Source organism: Mus musculus, chromosome 16 (genome assembly GCF_000001635.26).
Source record: "Mus musculus strain C57BL/6J chromosome 16, GRCm38.p6 C57BL/6J".
In the NCBI taxonomy this organism is placed as follows: Eukaryota; Metazoa; Chordata; class Mammalia; order Rodentia; family Muridae; genus Mus; species Mus musculus.
The window spans coordinates 88,275,199-88,292,966 of record NC_000082.6 but is presented as its reverse complement, the minus strand read 5'-3'; the positions used below and the strand labels follow the sequence as shown (position 1 = coordinate 88,292,966).

At 39.6% G+C, this 17,768-nt stretch overlaps 1 protein-coding gene across 13 annotated transcripts in view; it reads left to right on the top strand.

Moving 5' to 3' along the window:
- The first annotated feature begins 2,103 nt into the window (after positions 1 to 2,103).
- Positions 2,104 to 17,768, top strand: part of Grik1 (glutamate receptor, ionotropic, kainate 1) — a 394,963-nt gene continuing 379,298 nt past the window's right edge. For 9 of the 13 annotated variants that reach the window (XR_384929.4, XR_384930.4, XM_006522919.4 and 6 more), the window contains exon 1: positions 2,104 to 3,382. Coding sequence is in view for 11 of the 13 variants with exons in the window: in XM_006522919.4 (XP_006522982.1) it covers positions 3,265 to 3,382 (118 nt within the window). In the remaining 2 variants the exon portion in view is untranslated. The remainder of the gene's footprint in view (positions 3,383 to 17,768) is intronic. The other 4 variants (NM_010348.4, NM_146072.5, NM_001346964.2 and 1 more) reach the window with 2 other exon arrangements.

Genomic DNA, 17,768 nt, shown 5'->3' with positions numbered 1-17,768 from the left:
TTGTATTATTACTTTCATGTTAGATATAAAGGTATTACAGCTTGGAGAGTGTAGCAGTTAGATTGATTGGGTTGTACTGAGTAACATGTATTTTACAGCTATGCAGAAGGAATGGAAACCTAATGTAGAGTTGGCATTGCTTTGTATGCTCTGTGCTGGTAGCAATCATTCAGAACAAGTTTTTCACAATAGGTGGCGGTCACTTCCATGTCCCTTCTGCCTAGGTCTATAGAAGGTTTAGTTTTCTGAGTTTTTCCATGAGGCTATGGCAATCCAAGAGAACCACATGGGATACCCTTTCTCTGTCTTGCTTTTCATCTGAAAGTGGAATATACTGTCCCACATATACTCACAGGAGTTTTCATCGTAGATGAGGTCTATGTAAACCAAGGTAAGGAGGAATCTAGATATGAGTAAGCACACAATGGGAGGACTTTGTTTGTTTTTTGGTTGGTTTTTAACCAATTTGGAAAAAAAACATGTAGAATGTTCTAAAAACTTAGAAGAAAGCATTGGGTCAGAAACCAACTTAATTCTCGACCTTGCACTCCCAAGCACTTGGAATGCAGTATCTCCCCTACTAGTCCTCAGATTTTGATAGCTCAAGAACAGGTCAATGACTAGATATGTTTAATCTTAAGTTTAAAAATAAGCCCATAGCTTTTTTTAAAATTTTTATTCTCACTTTAAGAAATATTTACCACTTGTTCATCAAAGGATCAGTACAATGATCCTTCACAAACTCCTAAATGAGGTCAGTTTCCTCTTCCTCCTCCTCCTCCTCTTCCTCCTCCTCCTCTTCCTCCTCCTCCTCCTTCTCCTCTTCCTCCTCCTCCTCCTCTTCCTCCTCCTCCCCCTTCCCCTCCTCCTCCTCCTCCTCCTCCTCCTCCTCCTCCTCCTCCTCCTCCTCCTCCTTCTTCTTCTTTTGCACCTATGGTATGGCTTTCCAAATCTGACTTTTTTTTTTTAAGTCTGAGAGAGAACTCAAGGGCCTGATGTCTACCAGGAAGGAGTTCTATCATTGAGCTATATTTCTATGTGTTTCATGCTAGCAGTAACCATATTTCTGTTATGTGTTCAAGGCTTGGCACAATGTTACACAGAAAGTCATTTAATAGATGGGTGGATGGATGGAGGAAGGGAGGGAGGGAGGGAGGGAGGGAGGGAGGGAGGGAGGGAGGGATGGATGGTAGGTAGGTGGATGGGTGGATGGAAGGAGGGAGGGATGGAGGGATGGATGGATGGATAGATGGATGGATGGATGGTTGGTAGATGGATGGGTGGATGAATAATGGAGAGTGTGGCCTTCTTTTGAGGCAGATCATGTCATTGTTTCTATCTGGTTTTAGAAACAGTCTAAAATAAGTTGAAGTTGATTTTTAAAAAAAATTCCATTTACTATTCTTACTTTTACTTTTCCTCTCATTTAACCAACACCAAGAAAGCCCTCTTTCTTCAGTACAAGAACTTCATGTGTCTGCCTACAGCCACTTATGTCTTTGATCCTTTCCATTGGTAAGGTGCACCCCTAAATCTGCATGAATCATCTTCTTATCAGAGTCCATGTTCTATTCCCTCAACTTTCATGCTGAAAAATTGAGAAGTCACATACAATACTAGCCTCCAGAAGTGACACTATAGCCTCTTCCTAGAAAATATAATGTGGTTTTCTCATGATAAGTTCTTCAGGGAACAGAGTCTCTGCCAGCATGTATAAGCTACTCAATGTGCATTTGTGGAATAAGTGAATTTTAAGATACACTACTCTGGTAATCTTTTCTCATTCTGGGCTCATATAATTACAAGTGCTTCTTTTATGAATTAACTCAATTTAGATCACCTTTCCAAATTCCTACGAAGGAAAAAAAAAAGCACCTTGAGGTGTTCACACAGAACCAGCAAACATTTATATGGAACATTCCCCAGAAAGCTCATAGGAAATTAAGCCAACATGAGCAAACGCTGATTTCCCGGGGGAAGTGGCCTTGTCCTTCTACAGAGAAATGCTCTCTAAACCTACATTGTTAAAATAGCCTATTTCCAGTGCTTCAATGTGACAGTCAAAAGAAATTAAGAAAAGCTGCGTGCCCGAAGCTGCCTCTTTCTCAGTTCTGCGCTTGTAAATGGAAGCAATTTTCAAGACATTATGCCTGGTTCGAATAGGAAGAGTCGCTATAATCTTAAAAGACTGAAGGGTACCTATGTCTTTTCCTTCTTCTTTCTCCTCCTCTCCCTTTCTCTTCATCCTTCTCAGAGTTAAAAATGGAAACTCTGGTAATTTTTAAAGATTACTCGCTGAGGTTGTGATTTCCTATCACGTGCTACGCATCTCTAAGACCCCGGTATAGGAGCCTAGGCATAAGGCTGTCATTTACAAGGAGTAGCAGAATTCCATTTGCCTAGGGACCAATAGATTAGATTTGATCCGTCTTGGGGATGCTAGACTCAATGGACTTTCCAGCACCACAGCGCGAAGTTGAGGGGCTGCATGTGTGAGTGCATGCTGTAAATTGTGTGTGTGTGTGTGTGTGCCCGCGCGCGCGCCCGCGCTCTCGCATGTGAGCACGAGTGAGTGTGTGTGTGTGTGTGTGTGTGTGTGTGTCCGCGAGCGCGTGCGCGAGTATGCGCGCTACTGAGTGTGTCTGGCTGGGTTAGTAGGGTTGGCTGGGGCGGGCAGTAAATAAAGGGTGGGGCCAAGAGAGGAGGAGGGAAAGCGGGACTGTGAAAGAAGCAAAAGCCTGGGTTGTATCACAGTAAACCCGCTGGAGCTCATCCTGTTTGGTTGGAGCTCTGCACCAACTCCCCCAGTTCCCTCTCTCCTTGGGTGTCTTCTTCCCTCCTTTTCTCCCTTTTCCTCACTGCACCCTGAATCCACTACCCATTTCCCCCACCCATCACTTCTGCATCTGACCAGAGGACGAATGAGTGAGACGTTCCAGCAAATCGAGGCAGCAACTTTCCTCAGCTGGTCTCTGGGCTCCAGGAGCGAAATCCTGCTGATTCTTGGAGGTATGCAGCCCATGGAGGAGGAAGAGGACGAGCAGTGATGGGCTAACGACCCGTGCAAGAAGCCCCAAGCAGCTCAGTCTCGGACGCCCGCTTCACGCTTGTTCCCTCCACCTCGCTCTCCTGAGAGCAGAGAGCGCGCGGTGTGCAGACTCGGAACATCCAGGGAGGATGAGGCGGGGACCCAGCCCAAGTTGGGTGCATCTTGCGGGCGTGAGGCCACGACTGTGTTTCGGCATGAATTAAGAAGCTTGAAAGATGGAGCGCGGCACAGTCCTTATCCAACCCGGGCTCTGGACCAGGGACACCAGCTGGACACTCCTCTATTTCCTGTGCTACATCCTTCCTCAGACCTCCCCTCAAGTGCTCAGGATCGGTGAGTGAGCCCGCGGAAGCGCTCCGAGCCCTGAGCTCCAGGGGTCGCGGTCGCTCTCTGTGCCCGCGAAAGCTCAGCGCGCCCAAGGCAAGGCAGCGCGCGCTGGTGTGGGGATGGGAGTTGGGGATAAGGGGTCACCGAGCACTTAAAGCTTCACAAGAAAGTGGGAGTCGGTCACTGCTTCCCTCCTGACAGGTACCAGCTTTCCCAGAATGTATGATTGGCGGGTTTTTTCAATCTGAGATCCAAGAATCCGAGCCATAGTGCAGGGATCCAGGCTCAACTGGGTTGGCTCCTACTCTACCATCAAGTCACGCGCACACCGCGCACCTTTGACCACTTGAATTGGGCTATTGGAGGCGGGGTGAAATCTCTCTTCCAGGTGCCTAAGTGGATGTGCACCAGTCCACTAGTCCGGATTACAGAAAAGAATGTCAGAACCTTAACAATAGAATCCCCGAACCATTAGCACCATGGGAATATCACACAGCATGTTAGCTCAAAGCCTTCAAGTTTTTAACTCTAAATTGCGTTCTTTTGTATGGAGTCTGGAAAGTCTGAAGGTGTGCACTGGCGAGCTTGAGAGTGCAGTGATCTGGGACGATGGTCAGTGAATACGGAAGTTTCCTTTCCCTGCCCAATCTTACCCACCTGCTTACCACTCAGTGTCTTCTAATCCCCAAACCAGACAACTTCTGGGAAAGTTTAGGCTTAAACCTCCAAAGAGATTAAAAAGAGACTACTAGAACACTAAAGACAGAAATCTTGAGGTGTCACAAACAGAACCAAGGGCCAGCATTACTAACAGAATGGTCATTGTGGTCTCATGTAGATGCATGCACAGCTTCACTGCCAAGATTTGGTCAGTGGAGGTCTCGGCTTTAGGCACTAACAAACCTGTAAGGTTTTTCCTTTTAAACTACTGTGGGTTCTGTATTTTAATTTTCGGCGTGCCTTCTAAGTTCCTATTCTTATTATAGATGGTCTCGGGAGAGCCATAGGTGGCCTGTTGACTGCTAACAGGTCTCCTGGCTTCTCCCCTCTCTCACTTAGGGGGAAAAATGAAGCCTGGGACTTCAAGGTTTACTCTTTCTAAGAATTGACTGAGTGGCCTGAGTGTGCTGGCACCTTGTGCAGCAGTTAACAGTGAGGCTCCAAGCCGTCCGTCCATTTCCCTAAGTAACTACAGTAATACTGATCTTCAACTAGTGAGACCCTCAGAAAAATTCTGAACCTACAGCTTGCTTATTTACTTTTGCACTGAATATGTCCCCTCACCTCCAAAAAAAAAAAAAAAAAACTTACTCTTTGAAGGGTGTTTTCTCTAGGCACGTAAAGTATAGTTTTTAACGGAAGGGAAAAATCCCAAATACTAACTTGACATGTGTCTTCTAGAGTATGGAGGCATATCTGCATTTAGTAGATAGCTTAGACTCACTCTATAATGATAGATTTCCAAACAGTTTTTAAAGAATCACAATTGATAAACTAAAACCATCTTTGCCCAAGATAAATTCAAGACTGGACTTTGAATGCTGTCAAATGTGCTTCCTGTAGCAAAACAATAATGTGAAGAACACAAAGTAATGAAAATGTGTCACAGTTTCCAGGAGTTATCAACTTTATTGTTGCTTTTGTGTTATACACCTTGAAAATGGTGACCTTGGGTTAGAAACCGCCTTGCCAAGTCCCAAACGATCACAATCAGCCGTTTGAAAATTGTTTTCAAAACAAAAACAACCACATCCCTCACTGACCTTATGATACTTGCCACAAAATAATTGAATTTCTTTCCTTTAAATATAAGCTACAGTGCGTGAAGAAACATTGCACGCGCCTGTGTTTATATGCAGCACACAAGTCTCCCCTCTATAGCGCTTTGTGACCTGTTGCTAGCCTGGACACTAACAGGCTGTATGTACAGACCTACACATAGCTTTTAAATGAAAAACTTCAGCACCATGGAAACCAGCGTTACCTCAGAGGGAACCTGCCTTTTACAGTGAGTCTCCTGTCAGTCAAGCCCAGTACTGAATGCAAAATATCAAAGGACTAGGGAAGTAAACAAAACTCTATGTGTGAGAAGGAGAATAGAAATTGTATTCATTTTCACCTCTTGTTTTTCTTCTTAACAATCTGCCAAGCTCCCAGTCAACCAACAAACAGGGACTCTGGATTATTAACGTGCATCCTTGCTCAATAACTTGAAATATCTTAAAGTTCAAGATAAAAGCCAGACACTTATAATTGCCTTTATATGGAAAAGGCAGCCAAATGGTGCTTTGTAGCTTTCTTGGAGTATCTGCTTAAACTTTAGCAATTGAGGAAAGTGCAAATGTAGAATAAATTTCACACATGGGATCTTAGAAGTTTCTGAGAATGAACACATGTCAGGCTCTAGCATGTGTGCCTGGTGAATATGTCTTGAAATATGATTATATACAAGGTAATAATCTTGTATAAAGCTGAAAATAACCACAAAGGGAATCCATGGAGTGTGGTGCCCTAAATGTCACTACTGCATCGAAGAACTGTTCCAGTCACTTACAGAGGAGAAATGTATGTGCTTGTTGGAGTCAGTTCTGCTCTTTTGTGTATGCCTGTGTGTATCAGAAAGCAGTTGCCCATCATATATGTTTACTTATCCTGTGAGCCACACCATTATCGGCATCCTCTTAAATATCCAAATGTAGTATTCTGCCCTTAGTGGAGGGAAATACCCGATGTGTGCAGGCATGAAGGATAAGAGTCCTTTCTACTAATAAGAGGAAGCGTTATTTACTGATATGCCTAGTCTATCCTTCCAGCAGTCATGAACATGATGGGAAAGCATAGGACTAAGGGTGGCCAAACTTCCAAAACAGAGCTTGGTGGAACATGTGTAGGCTCGGATCTCACATCACTTACTGGGTGTGTGTCTCAGTGAGAGTTAGCCACTCTGAGCAGGCCTTTGTAATTGTATCTGAGAAGTCAAGTTAAAACTAACAGGACCCTCATTGTCGCATTAATAGAATTAATAGGAACAGAGCATGAAATAGCATATGAGGGGTCTTTAAGGAGTAGTTGGGTTCAGTTGCACTATTGTTGTTGTGTGCTTTTGACTTAATTTTATTATTGACATGTTCTTTATGATCCCAGGCTTAAATTTTAATGTGCTTCATTTTTTTCTAAAACATTTAGTATTTCCAAGACTAAATCCCTCACCTGGACCTATCAGCATTGGCGTCTGCTCCTCATATCTCACACAGGATGGTCAAATACCAATTTTGCAGCTTACAACAAAGCAGTTATGTTACATAGCAAGCCAGGTAGTTAAATATCCCACATAAAGAGAGAAATGTGCCTATTTATATGAAAAGGCGGTAATCTATAGTGGAAATCCTGTATTCCTTCTAAGAGGTCCAGTTTATTTTATGCTGATTGTTTTATGTCTATAGCATCATTTTTAAAAGCCCTTAATAGGGCAATACCCAAAGTTCCCATTTGGGTCTGTATTGTCTGTGTTTTTGATGTTGTGAAGTTCAGTACAAACATCAGATATTTTAAATTATCCTAGTATGGGGGAGGCAGGCAAATGGTAGAGATAAATAAAAACACGTGGCTTTGTGCCTTAAGGTCTTGATTTCTTTGAGTTAATATTCTTCATGCAACACATATCTGAAGAATTATTCTCAACTGTGATACAACCATAAGCAAAACGGATGGCAAAAATAGTCCTTGAAGCTTATACTGTGGTCATTTAAAGTCTGCTATTATTTTAGCTTTTATTAAACTCTCTTAAATGTTCAAACATTATTTTGTAGGATTGTCCACTCATGGGACTGCCAACGGTGTGCCATTATTTTGTTGATGAGAAGGATCATATTAAGGCCTGCCAATATGTAGAGTATAAGCAGTTCATGCTGCCACAGTTGGAAAAGGAACCGAGAGGGGAGTTGTTCCTGTCTGAAAAGACATGCTTGGGTTAACCAGATCCACACTTCTAGAGACACTGGCACTTTGAGAAGCATGTTGGCCCTCACACTAACTTGAAATCCCCAACTAGCCCTCGAAAGCACCCTGAAAGTCTATTTCAGGGCAAAATAACAACGGAGTTCCCAGCTAGTTCTACCACACTCCTGCAACCAGTCAGTGATTTGCCTGACTTTTCGCTCCGTGCCATTTGGTGTATCAGACTGACTTTGTAAGCCTGATCTTTATACCATGTGCCTCTCTCTCAACTTTGGCTTCTTTTCTGTGGTTTGTTTTTTGTGGTTTGTCTTGTTTTCGTTGAGAAACACTGTGATTTGGTGACTCTCACTAAATTATATCTCTAATTGCTAGAAGTGTGTGACTAGGAAGGTAGCCCTTCTGGCATTTGGTTTTAAGTATCTTTCCTGAAACTCTGATATAATATTTATGGGTCTATGTGTGCTCCTACATATCTGCCTAGAACATGCTGTAATCATATGATGGAAGTATGAACTGTTTCTGTGAGTTGTTAGGAGATGAGAGAGAATGAATAGGGCTTACATTTGATGTGGTTAGCAACAAGAAAACACATTCCCTTTAGGAAACATTCAACAAATATAATCAAGTTGGAAAGGAAATCCATAAATATACCTAGAAAACATTTTTTTTTTAGATCATTGCATGGTTGGTTGAAGTGGATCTGAACAAGAGTATCAGAGACAATGGTAGCTTTCCTGCAGCCTTCCCCGTTTTCCATATTCTTATTCTTAGAACACCAAGAATATGGCCCATATCCCAAATGTTTGTAAAATCTACTTGTATCAGAAGTAGATATTCACAGAGTGATGAAGAAATCAAAGAAGGAGATTCACGTATCCGACTGTCATTTTAAGACTGGCCTACCACTTGAAGATTAATTACAGACATGCAGATTTGAAATAAAGGTGAATTGCACTAATGTCTGTACATTGCATATGAGGTTGTGAAACTCCATGAAGACATGTCTCCACTTTCCGTATTCGTGAACAGGACAGGAGGTCTGTAATATAAAATCATCTCTTTCTCTGATCTAGTGTGTGCAATTGCCCTTGCTTAAGGAATCATGAAGTCAACTTGCATATTACAAATATATAAATCTGAACATTAAAGATACATTGAAATCTTTCAGAAAAATAAAATCACAAAACCACTTTTCTTCTCTTTAAACCTGAATCAACCCCAATTTGACTGGCAGCGGGTTCTTATTGCATCATGACTATCAATGTCTTATCAAACTCATGAATCTAGAACATGGTAGAAGAGACATTGACCAAAATAATAGAAACAAAATAAAACCTCAGTACTTCTAAAACTCAGCTACAAAGCCCTGCTGCTCCTTGAGTACAACTTGCTCTCTGCATTCTTCTTTATGATGCATATTTAGAGAGAGTTGAAGGGAGATTTAGAGACTAGCATTTATTGTGAACTATGATTAAAATCAGATAGTTTCATTTTCAGCTTATATAGTTACTTACTGAAGTAGGGGAGCATTCTGAGATGACATGCATAGCATCTCCCCTTCAGCCACATGGGTTATGGGGATCAAACTCGGTTTGCTTTACTTTGTAGAAATCCGATGATTAATTGTTACTAATTTGGAGAACGGAATGTCATTATAACGTACTATTTTCATTTAACAATGCAAAAGAGAATGGATTAAAGTGAATTATTTAGTATACCGAGCAAATTCCGGAACATTCGATGTTAAGGCAGAACATCCATTTTATTTAATGGCGGATTAAAACTCAGTCCGTACAAGGCTTATAATATGCACACATGGGCTTCCTAGCTAGGTCAGCTGAGAGGGCCTGAAACAGCGGCGTCCCAAGAGCTCCCTGTGCAACTAAACACGCAAGAGTTCTCAGAGCAAAGGATGGTTCTAGAACCAGGGATGACCATCATCTGCACTGAATGCGGGCAAAGTTCAAGTCAAGTTCAAGGTCAAGTTTCCCAAGGGGGGAGAAAGTGGGGAGGAAAGGGGTGAGGGTCATTGTAGTTCAGGGCAGCAAGTCATTAGTGTGGTAGAAAAGGAACCTTGACTGCCTGGCCCTCCTTCCCTACTCCACAGATGGTAAAAGAGCAGACAAATTCCAGCAGAAGGTATAACTTCAAACTAGACTACCAATCCTTATTAGGAGAGCCAAGGTCGTGGAAAGCATAGAACAGTCACACTGCAGTCAAGCCTACTGAAAGACAATGAGAAAAAAAATGTAAACTAGCATCCGTATAAGATCCCAGAACAGAAAAAGATGTGAGGTAAAATCTAAGCACTTTGCATAAAAACAAACATTTATTATTTATAATCATTTATAGTGGCTTTTTATCTTGACAAATATGCCACAGTACTTCATGAAGTAAATAACAGGAGTCATTGAGTATACTAGTATATGTGAGACATTGAGTATATTGGGGTACATGAGACATTGAGTATATTGGTGTATGTGAGACATTGAGTATATTGGGGTGTGTGAGACATTGAGTATATTGGTGTATGTGATACATTGCTGTATATGAGAATTCTGTGGGCTATTTACTCAATGTTTTGATAAATTAAAACCTTATTAAGAAGTAAAATACATTAAAACCAGAAGCCTCAAAGCATGCCAGGTCTTCTGGAATTACCTCCTCTCAGTACATAAAGTTCTGTAAGTAAATCTATTAAGATAAATAGAAAAAAATCCTTTTCTATATAGTATGCTAAATAGTGTGTTTTTAAAGGATCTCCTCAAAATAAAAACAACAGCAGTTACTGTTAGAAAATTGTTAACAAAATAAACTTTGTATAAAACCTACTACAGACAAAAATGTCTATATGCCTTCCTGAGAATTCTGCAAATAGATTATGGAGAATCAGCCATTAACTTCTTGGGTTCCAACATGTGCATGCTTTTTTCATACTTAATTAAATGTAATTTAACTATGAATATTGATTCAGGCATTGGAATATACTCTGTTAAAGATGGTTAAGTGCTGATGTCCTTGAATGGAAATTTACAACAATCTGTTTGCAAAGAATTCCTTTCTTAGCCAAACAGCCTAAATATGCCTTTAAAAATCGATACTCAATTCCCAGAGCCGATAAAGTATTTCATAATTCAAATTGGAAAAGGATGGTGAAAATCAGGTCTTTTTTTTTTTTAATGAAAAGTCAATTGCAACATTGAAGGTTCATCTTACTGTATTCTGTGTAATATGTACGGAGATATTCATAGGTGTGTTGTGGTGTGTGTGTGTGTGTGTGTGTGTGTGTGTGTGTGTGTAGGTCGGAGGTCAACTATACTGAGTATTACTCAGGTGTCAGCCACCTGTCATTTATGGTTAGGTTTGTTTGGTTTATGAGATGATTTCTAATTGAAGGCTGTCTATCCAATAGGCATTGGAGATTCAATTGTCTCTCCTTCTCTTGGTCCAGAATGCTGCACATGTGTGTGTGTATGTGTGTGTGTGTGTGTGTGTGTGTGTGTGTGTGTGTGTATGTGTGTGTGTATACATACATGTGTTCATATATATTTATATTCATATATATAGTATTATTCATATATATATAGCCATACTATGTAGAAAGAATACTATATATATTTTATATATACAAGTAGATATACTATACATATATAGAGAGAATAATATATATAGTATATACATATATATATATACTATACATATATATGTATACATGCACACACACATTTATACCCATAGTATCTATGAAGCATTTAACAACTGAATTGTTTTCTCAGTCCTTTATTTTAAATTGTAAAATATTTCTAAAACATTCGATTATAAAACTTGTCAATCTATAAACATGAGTTGCATTCAGATGGCCCTGCTATGTTTTTACTGCAAAAGATGTGATGAGTGAATGGTTGAGGAGAGCCATCTCTGAAGTGTAAAGGCAATCTTTACCTTTTTAATCCTGGAAAGTTTGTGTTCTTTTAGTTCTTAGGATACATTTGGATCATAAGGCTATTTCTGTACGTGCTCACTGCACTGCCAAGATCCTTTATAAATCACTGTAAATATTCATCAGCAAAGAATGGTTAAAAAAAATGAACATACACAGACTTAAAAGTATGAAAAAGCCACTAAATATGTTATTTCAAATGAATTATGCATTAAAATAGAAAACACCAATGGAACAATACAGACACAAGTATAAGACTTCACATTCAGTGGTATACAATTTGTTTTTAGAAATTTTTTATCTTACTTTTTGAGACTCATATGTAATCATATTACTTCCCCCTTTCTTACTCCTTCTAAACCCTCCGATAGACCCCTCATTGATCTTTCAAATTCATGTTCTCTTTTGTTACTTACATGTATGCATATACATAATATATTTACATATATACATATTCATAAATATATAAGTATAGTCTATATTACATATGTTTTTAATACTGACCGTTTGGTATCAAATAATCAGGTAGTATGTTCTTCCCCGGAGAAGACCATTTCTCTTTCTCTCGGCACTCGATAGCTGCCTGTATTTCTTTGCACTTATTGAGAACTTACAGTGAATACGGACAGGGAAAATTTGTTCTTTTTGTTAGGAGTGTGGATTGGGAATATTTCTTTCACATTGATTCCTGTCATTACTCTTGTCCAATTTAAACATGATTGGATAAAGCAGCCATTTCTCAGATTCTAGGTGATTGAAGCAGTCATTTGCATGCAGATAGGCATCCTGAAAAGTCTGCTGTAATGAGAGTCCTTCCAGCCTTAAGGATTTCTTGCTTGCCTTCATCATGACATCTTTGAGGAAAGTCACTCCCCTGTCCATCAGCTTGAAGGTTGTAGTGAGCAGGCCCATCAGGGCACATCTGCATTTGGTGCCTTTGGGATGAATTGAGACACTGCTGTAGGAAAACAAACAGCTATGCTATGCCTGACATTGATAGTCTCTAAGCCAATTATGTGGAACTGGCATTATTTATCTGTCATTAAACTTAACTAGGCACAAGAGCCCAAAATTCCACTGGGGTCATATCAAATTGCTCACTGTCAACTTTAAATGCATATTTATACAAATATCTTTTCTTCTTTCTCCCTATGGAGATTAAAGTTCTCTAAAGATCACACATTCCTTCAGGCTGTACATGAGACCAGTTTCCTCCAGTTTGATCCCTGTCTTGGTGTTGACATCTAACTACATTGTGTCCCTGCGCTCATCCCTCACTGGACATCAGATGGCCTCACCTTAAAAACGGAGGCTGTGCTCCATCTTCCTCCAGCCTTGCCCCCGACCTTCCAATGGTAATGAGAGGGAGGGGATTGAATTCATCTATTATCACACATCTACCTCAACTCTGAGTGCTTTGTGAAGCAAAACTTCCAAAATTAAATCAGTGAAAGTTTATGTTGTAGTTGCCTGATGTTTTAAAGAGAAAGGTAATGTGATTAAAGCTACCATCTCTACCACTATCTTCCTCTTTCTTTCTTTCTTTCTTTCTTTCTTTCTTTCTTTCTTTCTTTCTTTCTTCCTTCCTTTCTTTCTTTCTTTCTTTCTTTCTTTCTCTCTGTATATATTTATAAAACTAACTGGGATACTAATGAAGATATAGACAAACATGTGTATGATAATTAGCTGTACAGCATTTACATTAATATTTAAATGTATAAAATTCAGTCTGCAACCCTTATCACAATATTAATCATATGCATTGTTATATTATATAATGCTACATATAATATTTATCTGATTTTATATAATTACATGCATAGAGTGTGATGCATGACATTACCTACCTTATTTCTATTTTTTATTATGTAGACTTACATACAAATATTATATATATTCAAATATAAACACATATTTACATTGATAAGCCAGTGGCATTTTCTCCTGTGCTTCAAATATTCTACTTGGTAAACACACACACACACACACACACACACACACACACACACACGCCACGCAAGCACCAGTAGTTGCATTTTGAATAGCTGGGAAAGGAGAATGAACACATTTGCTGGGACTACTAGTGAAAGAAGGACAGAGAAAGGAAGCTGGGAAGTCACCAGAGGGTTGCCATGTTAATGTTTCCTCAGGCTGCATTTGCATTTGAATTTTGTGTGGCCATCAGAATATCTCTCTGTATTGAACAGACACTACACGGGTGCATTTAGAATCCCACTGAGATGCATTGATCGTGCTTTGCTACCTCTGTGGAATGTTTACCATAAGATACACAAGACTAGCTAATGAGGAAAATATCGTAAAGAAAAACTGAAAATACACACAGATGTTTTAGATAACCATTTATTCCCATATACACTCGGAATCTCATTCTTGGCCACACAGGTATTAAGGAAAGAAAAATGAGATACAGCTATAGAAATTGTCTCAGTTTTCTTAAATATATTCTATAAAAATATAAAAAATAAAAAGCTATGCAAAACTTGTAAATAACTGGAAATAAGAGTATTTAACCAAGTCTTCAACAATTTTAAAGCACCTTTTTATGACTTGAATAGGAAACTGAGGCTGCCCACAATGACCGAGGTCCCAGCAGCCAGGCTGTATCCTGAGCCATCTTCTTGTTATTTTCTTAACACCTTCATTTTCCTCATAAACTTCTCTGAAAAGTAGGAAGTTTATTTGTAGATGAATGAAAAATAATTGGCAAACGAAATGCATAAAAATTTCACAATGCAAAGATCTCACCACCAATCATCACTATTTTAAAATTCAGGACACTCCCCTAAAAATGAAATCAGAATGTGCCATAAAGCAAATGGATGTGGGAGGTGAGATAAAGTATTACCTTGTCAGAGCTCACAGTGGCAGAGACTAATCCAGGGACATGCTATCACCCAGGGGAAACGTCAATAGAAGAGCCTTAATAGAAATGTGTTGCACTATACATGCCTGTCCTCTATCTTAGTTACTTTACAATTGGTTGTGTCAAAGCACTCAACAGAACAGCTTAAGAAAGGAAGGGTTTGTTCTGGCTCAGTGGGAGAGTTTAGTCCATCACAGTGGGAAGACGTGGCAGAAGGATCTTGCGATACCTACTCACAATCATTCACATTCACCACCAGGAATCAGAACGGGCTAAGTTATTCTATTCAGCTGGCTTTCTCCTCTTCATTCTGCCTGGAACTTCAGCCCGTTAACATTGTCACCAACAGTTAGAGTGGATCTTCCCACTCAAGTAACTCAATATAGGAAGAAACTCCCCTATGAGCATACCTGGAAATTTATTTATCTAGATCCTAAAAGCTAAAAAATCAGTATTAATCATTAAAGTAGTTTCACGTCTTTTGGACTTTGTATTATGTAGGCATTTCTGATCAACTTATCTTACAAATAGTCCAAGGTAAAAGAAAAAAAAAGTGTCTTTGTATTCAAAAGAACATGGGAAAATACTGGCAGTCATAAAAGAATGGGATGCAGTATACCAATTCGGAATGTTTACCTTGGTACTACTATTTTTTAACTCTACCTTTTATTTTGTGTGTATAGGTAATTTGGAGATGTAGATAGATAGATAGATAGATAGATAGATAGATAGATAGATAGATAGATAGGTAGATAGATATTCAAACACCTGTTCTCCCTGTCATGGGCTGATCATGTGTGTGCACAGAGAACTCTGTCACATACATCACTCATTTTTGTGAAAATGCCACAGGACTAGCGTGTCAGAAAGGAAGCCTGACATGCAGCATGGAAATCTTGTAGTCATTTGCCTGCCCTAAAGCCAGCATGAGGAAGAGGAGGGAGGAGGACACCTGACCAACATGGTCCTTGCAGAAGACGGAGAGTATTGAACAGTTCCTGGAAAGCACGGGAAAGCAAGTTTGCTGCCGAGTTCCTGCAGTCTGTGCTGTCCTGTTTCATTTGAGGTCATCCTTCAAATAGATGTTAGAGTTTTTAGTAGCTTTTGACCTTTCCGTTTCCCTCCTGAGGCTGAGGATTTAATTTTTGGTTTCTGCCCTCTCTCCACCCTTTTCTTATTCATTTATTCATTCTTATATTTATAGCTACTCTTATTCTAAAAATATTTCAGAGGCTCACAGAGGCCAGATACAGATATTACAATCTGATAAAATGTGCTAATGATCCAAAGGCAAGTGTGAAGATGAAAACAGGAGAGTTTCCCTGAAAAAAAAGTAATTCAAGGGATCAGGAAAAAAAATATATATATATCTTATATATCTTCACTTTCAAGTAACTGAAGGAAGATGGAAAAACAAGACATATCCCAGTGTTGAGAGAATATTTTGGTAGGAAAAAAAAATATGGAATTTTAAGGCTGAAAACTATGTGGGACCTTCATTGTATATCAAAAAATAAAGGGACACAATATGATACTACAGATAGTGATCATGTAGTAAGCTACCAATGTGTGTCACACATTTGGTCCTTGGAAGTACTAAATGCAAGTTTACAGCAGGACACCAAATGATGCTTCCCAAGGTATCATTTCTCCAAAGAGTCGGAATACTTCCCTAGGGGCTGCAGCTGTGGCCCAGGGATGGTCTGCACACCTAGCATGTACAAGAGCCTAGATTTGATTCCAAGCATTTGAGGGAGGGGCTCTTCTCTGAAACATCTCATTTTTGTAGATTTTTCAGGTATCCTGGTTTGCTCTGGCAGCCCACCAGGAGAACCAGAACCCTACAGGTCACCACACCAACCTCCCGTTCAGGTAAACACAAAGTTAATGAAGCAGATGTAGATGGAGTGTGCATTCACACATTGTGAACATCAGAAATAAAGATGGGGAGTTCTGAGAAGCTGAGAATTCAAAATGATGTGTATCGTCTGTACAGATCACTCGTTGTCTGGGTTCAGAGCCTGTGTTTGATTCAGAAAATACTTGTCAGCTCACAATCAACACACAAATGGGTGGTAGATATTCATCAATGATGAAAAGGGGGATATAAACATTGTCTAGATGGATAAAGGACCATTTAAGAAAAAAATAACGGGAAAAATAAGGGTGTAGAGCTCACTAAGACACAAAATTTAAATATTGTGTGTTCCAAAGAAAAGCAAAGGCTAGTTAGGAGCTGTGTCTCCTGCTGGAGCAGAGTTTGCACAGTTTATCATAATGAGGTGAGGGTTTTGAGTAGTTAGTTAATCTTAGAGTAATCTTAAAATAAAGCTCACCATATTGTGGGCTTATTCCTCTCTCTCCCTCTCCCCCTCCCTCTCCCTCTCCTCCTCTCCTTCCCCTCCCCCCTCTCTGTCACAGACACACACACACACACACACACACACACACAGAGTTTTGGAGAACAATTTTCACTTTTGTATTCTCTTGTTTTGCTTTGATATTGTATGTACTTGCTTTTTTCATATGCCTTTGTTTATTAGAAGCTAGTTTGCATATTCTCCTTGACAATTAAGCTGACTTTTCCTTTATCTTCTGTGAACCTGTCAGATGCTCCTCCATAATCCTCATCATTTCCTCTTAGAAAAAACCTCTTCTATCTAACAGGACTATTGATTTTCTAGTGCTAAAGGGGAATAACTTTAAACGTTGTTGGCTGGCCTGTGTCCTGAATGCCAAGTTTGCCCCTGTTTCTTTATATTCCATACTCTGGAGAGCTACACCATGTTTAAAATTCCAAAGCCAGCAAGCAGAGTTTGTGAGCTTCCTGAATTGATCCTGGGAAAAAAACAAAAACAAAAACAAAAACAAAAAAAGGGAGAAGAAATAAAATAAAACAGACTAAGTTTTGTAGAATTTTCTGCTATTTTGCTGAAAGAGTTAGCAAATGCTCATTAAAACTCCACAATGTAGCCCATTTTCAAACCCATATCTCTTTACTTGAGCAGGGGGGAAAGCAATTTGGTAATCGAAGGATCCCTGTCAATCTGTAAAATGCTTCAGCGAGCTACAAATCGAGTAAATGATAGCTTCCTTCTATTATGTTTCTCTTGCAATTTTTTTCTCCAGTTCTTATCTATTCCCTTCTCTTGAATGCATTATCACAAATTTAAGACGTAAGAATTGTGCCACAATAGAAGTTATTCAGTATAGCTGACTGGGGAATGCTTAAAACTGGCACTTCCACATGACATGTAATAATAATGGGTGGAGCCCAGAAAAGATGTTCAGGGACTTTGAAAAGGGGAATTCAACATTATAAATCAGTTAGCCAGCAGCACATCAGCACTATCAAATCTGAATCTATCAAAAGCATAGCGCAGATAGGATCAAAGGGAGAAGTCAAATTTTCTGTACATAGACTCAATCACATACCTGTACACATGTACACACGACACAGAATTATGTAGGTCAGTTTAATGGATGATTTCAGGGTTATCAAAGTGTGGTAATCCCTGGTACTAGAGACATGACTCAGTCAATCTACCTGCCACAAAGTCACCAGGACCTGAGTTTAGATCCCAAGTCAAAAGCCAGGCATGCTGACCTGT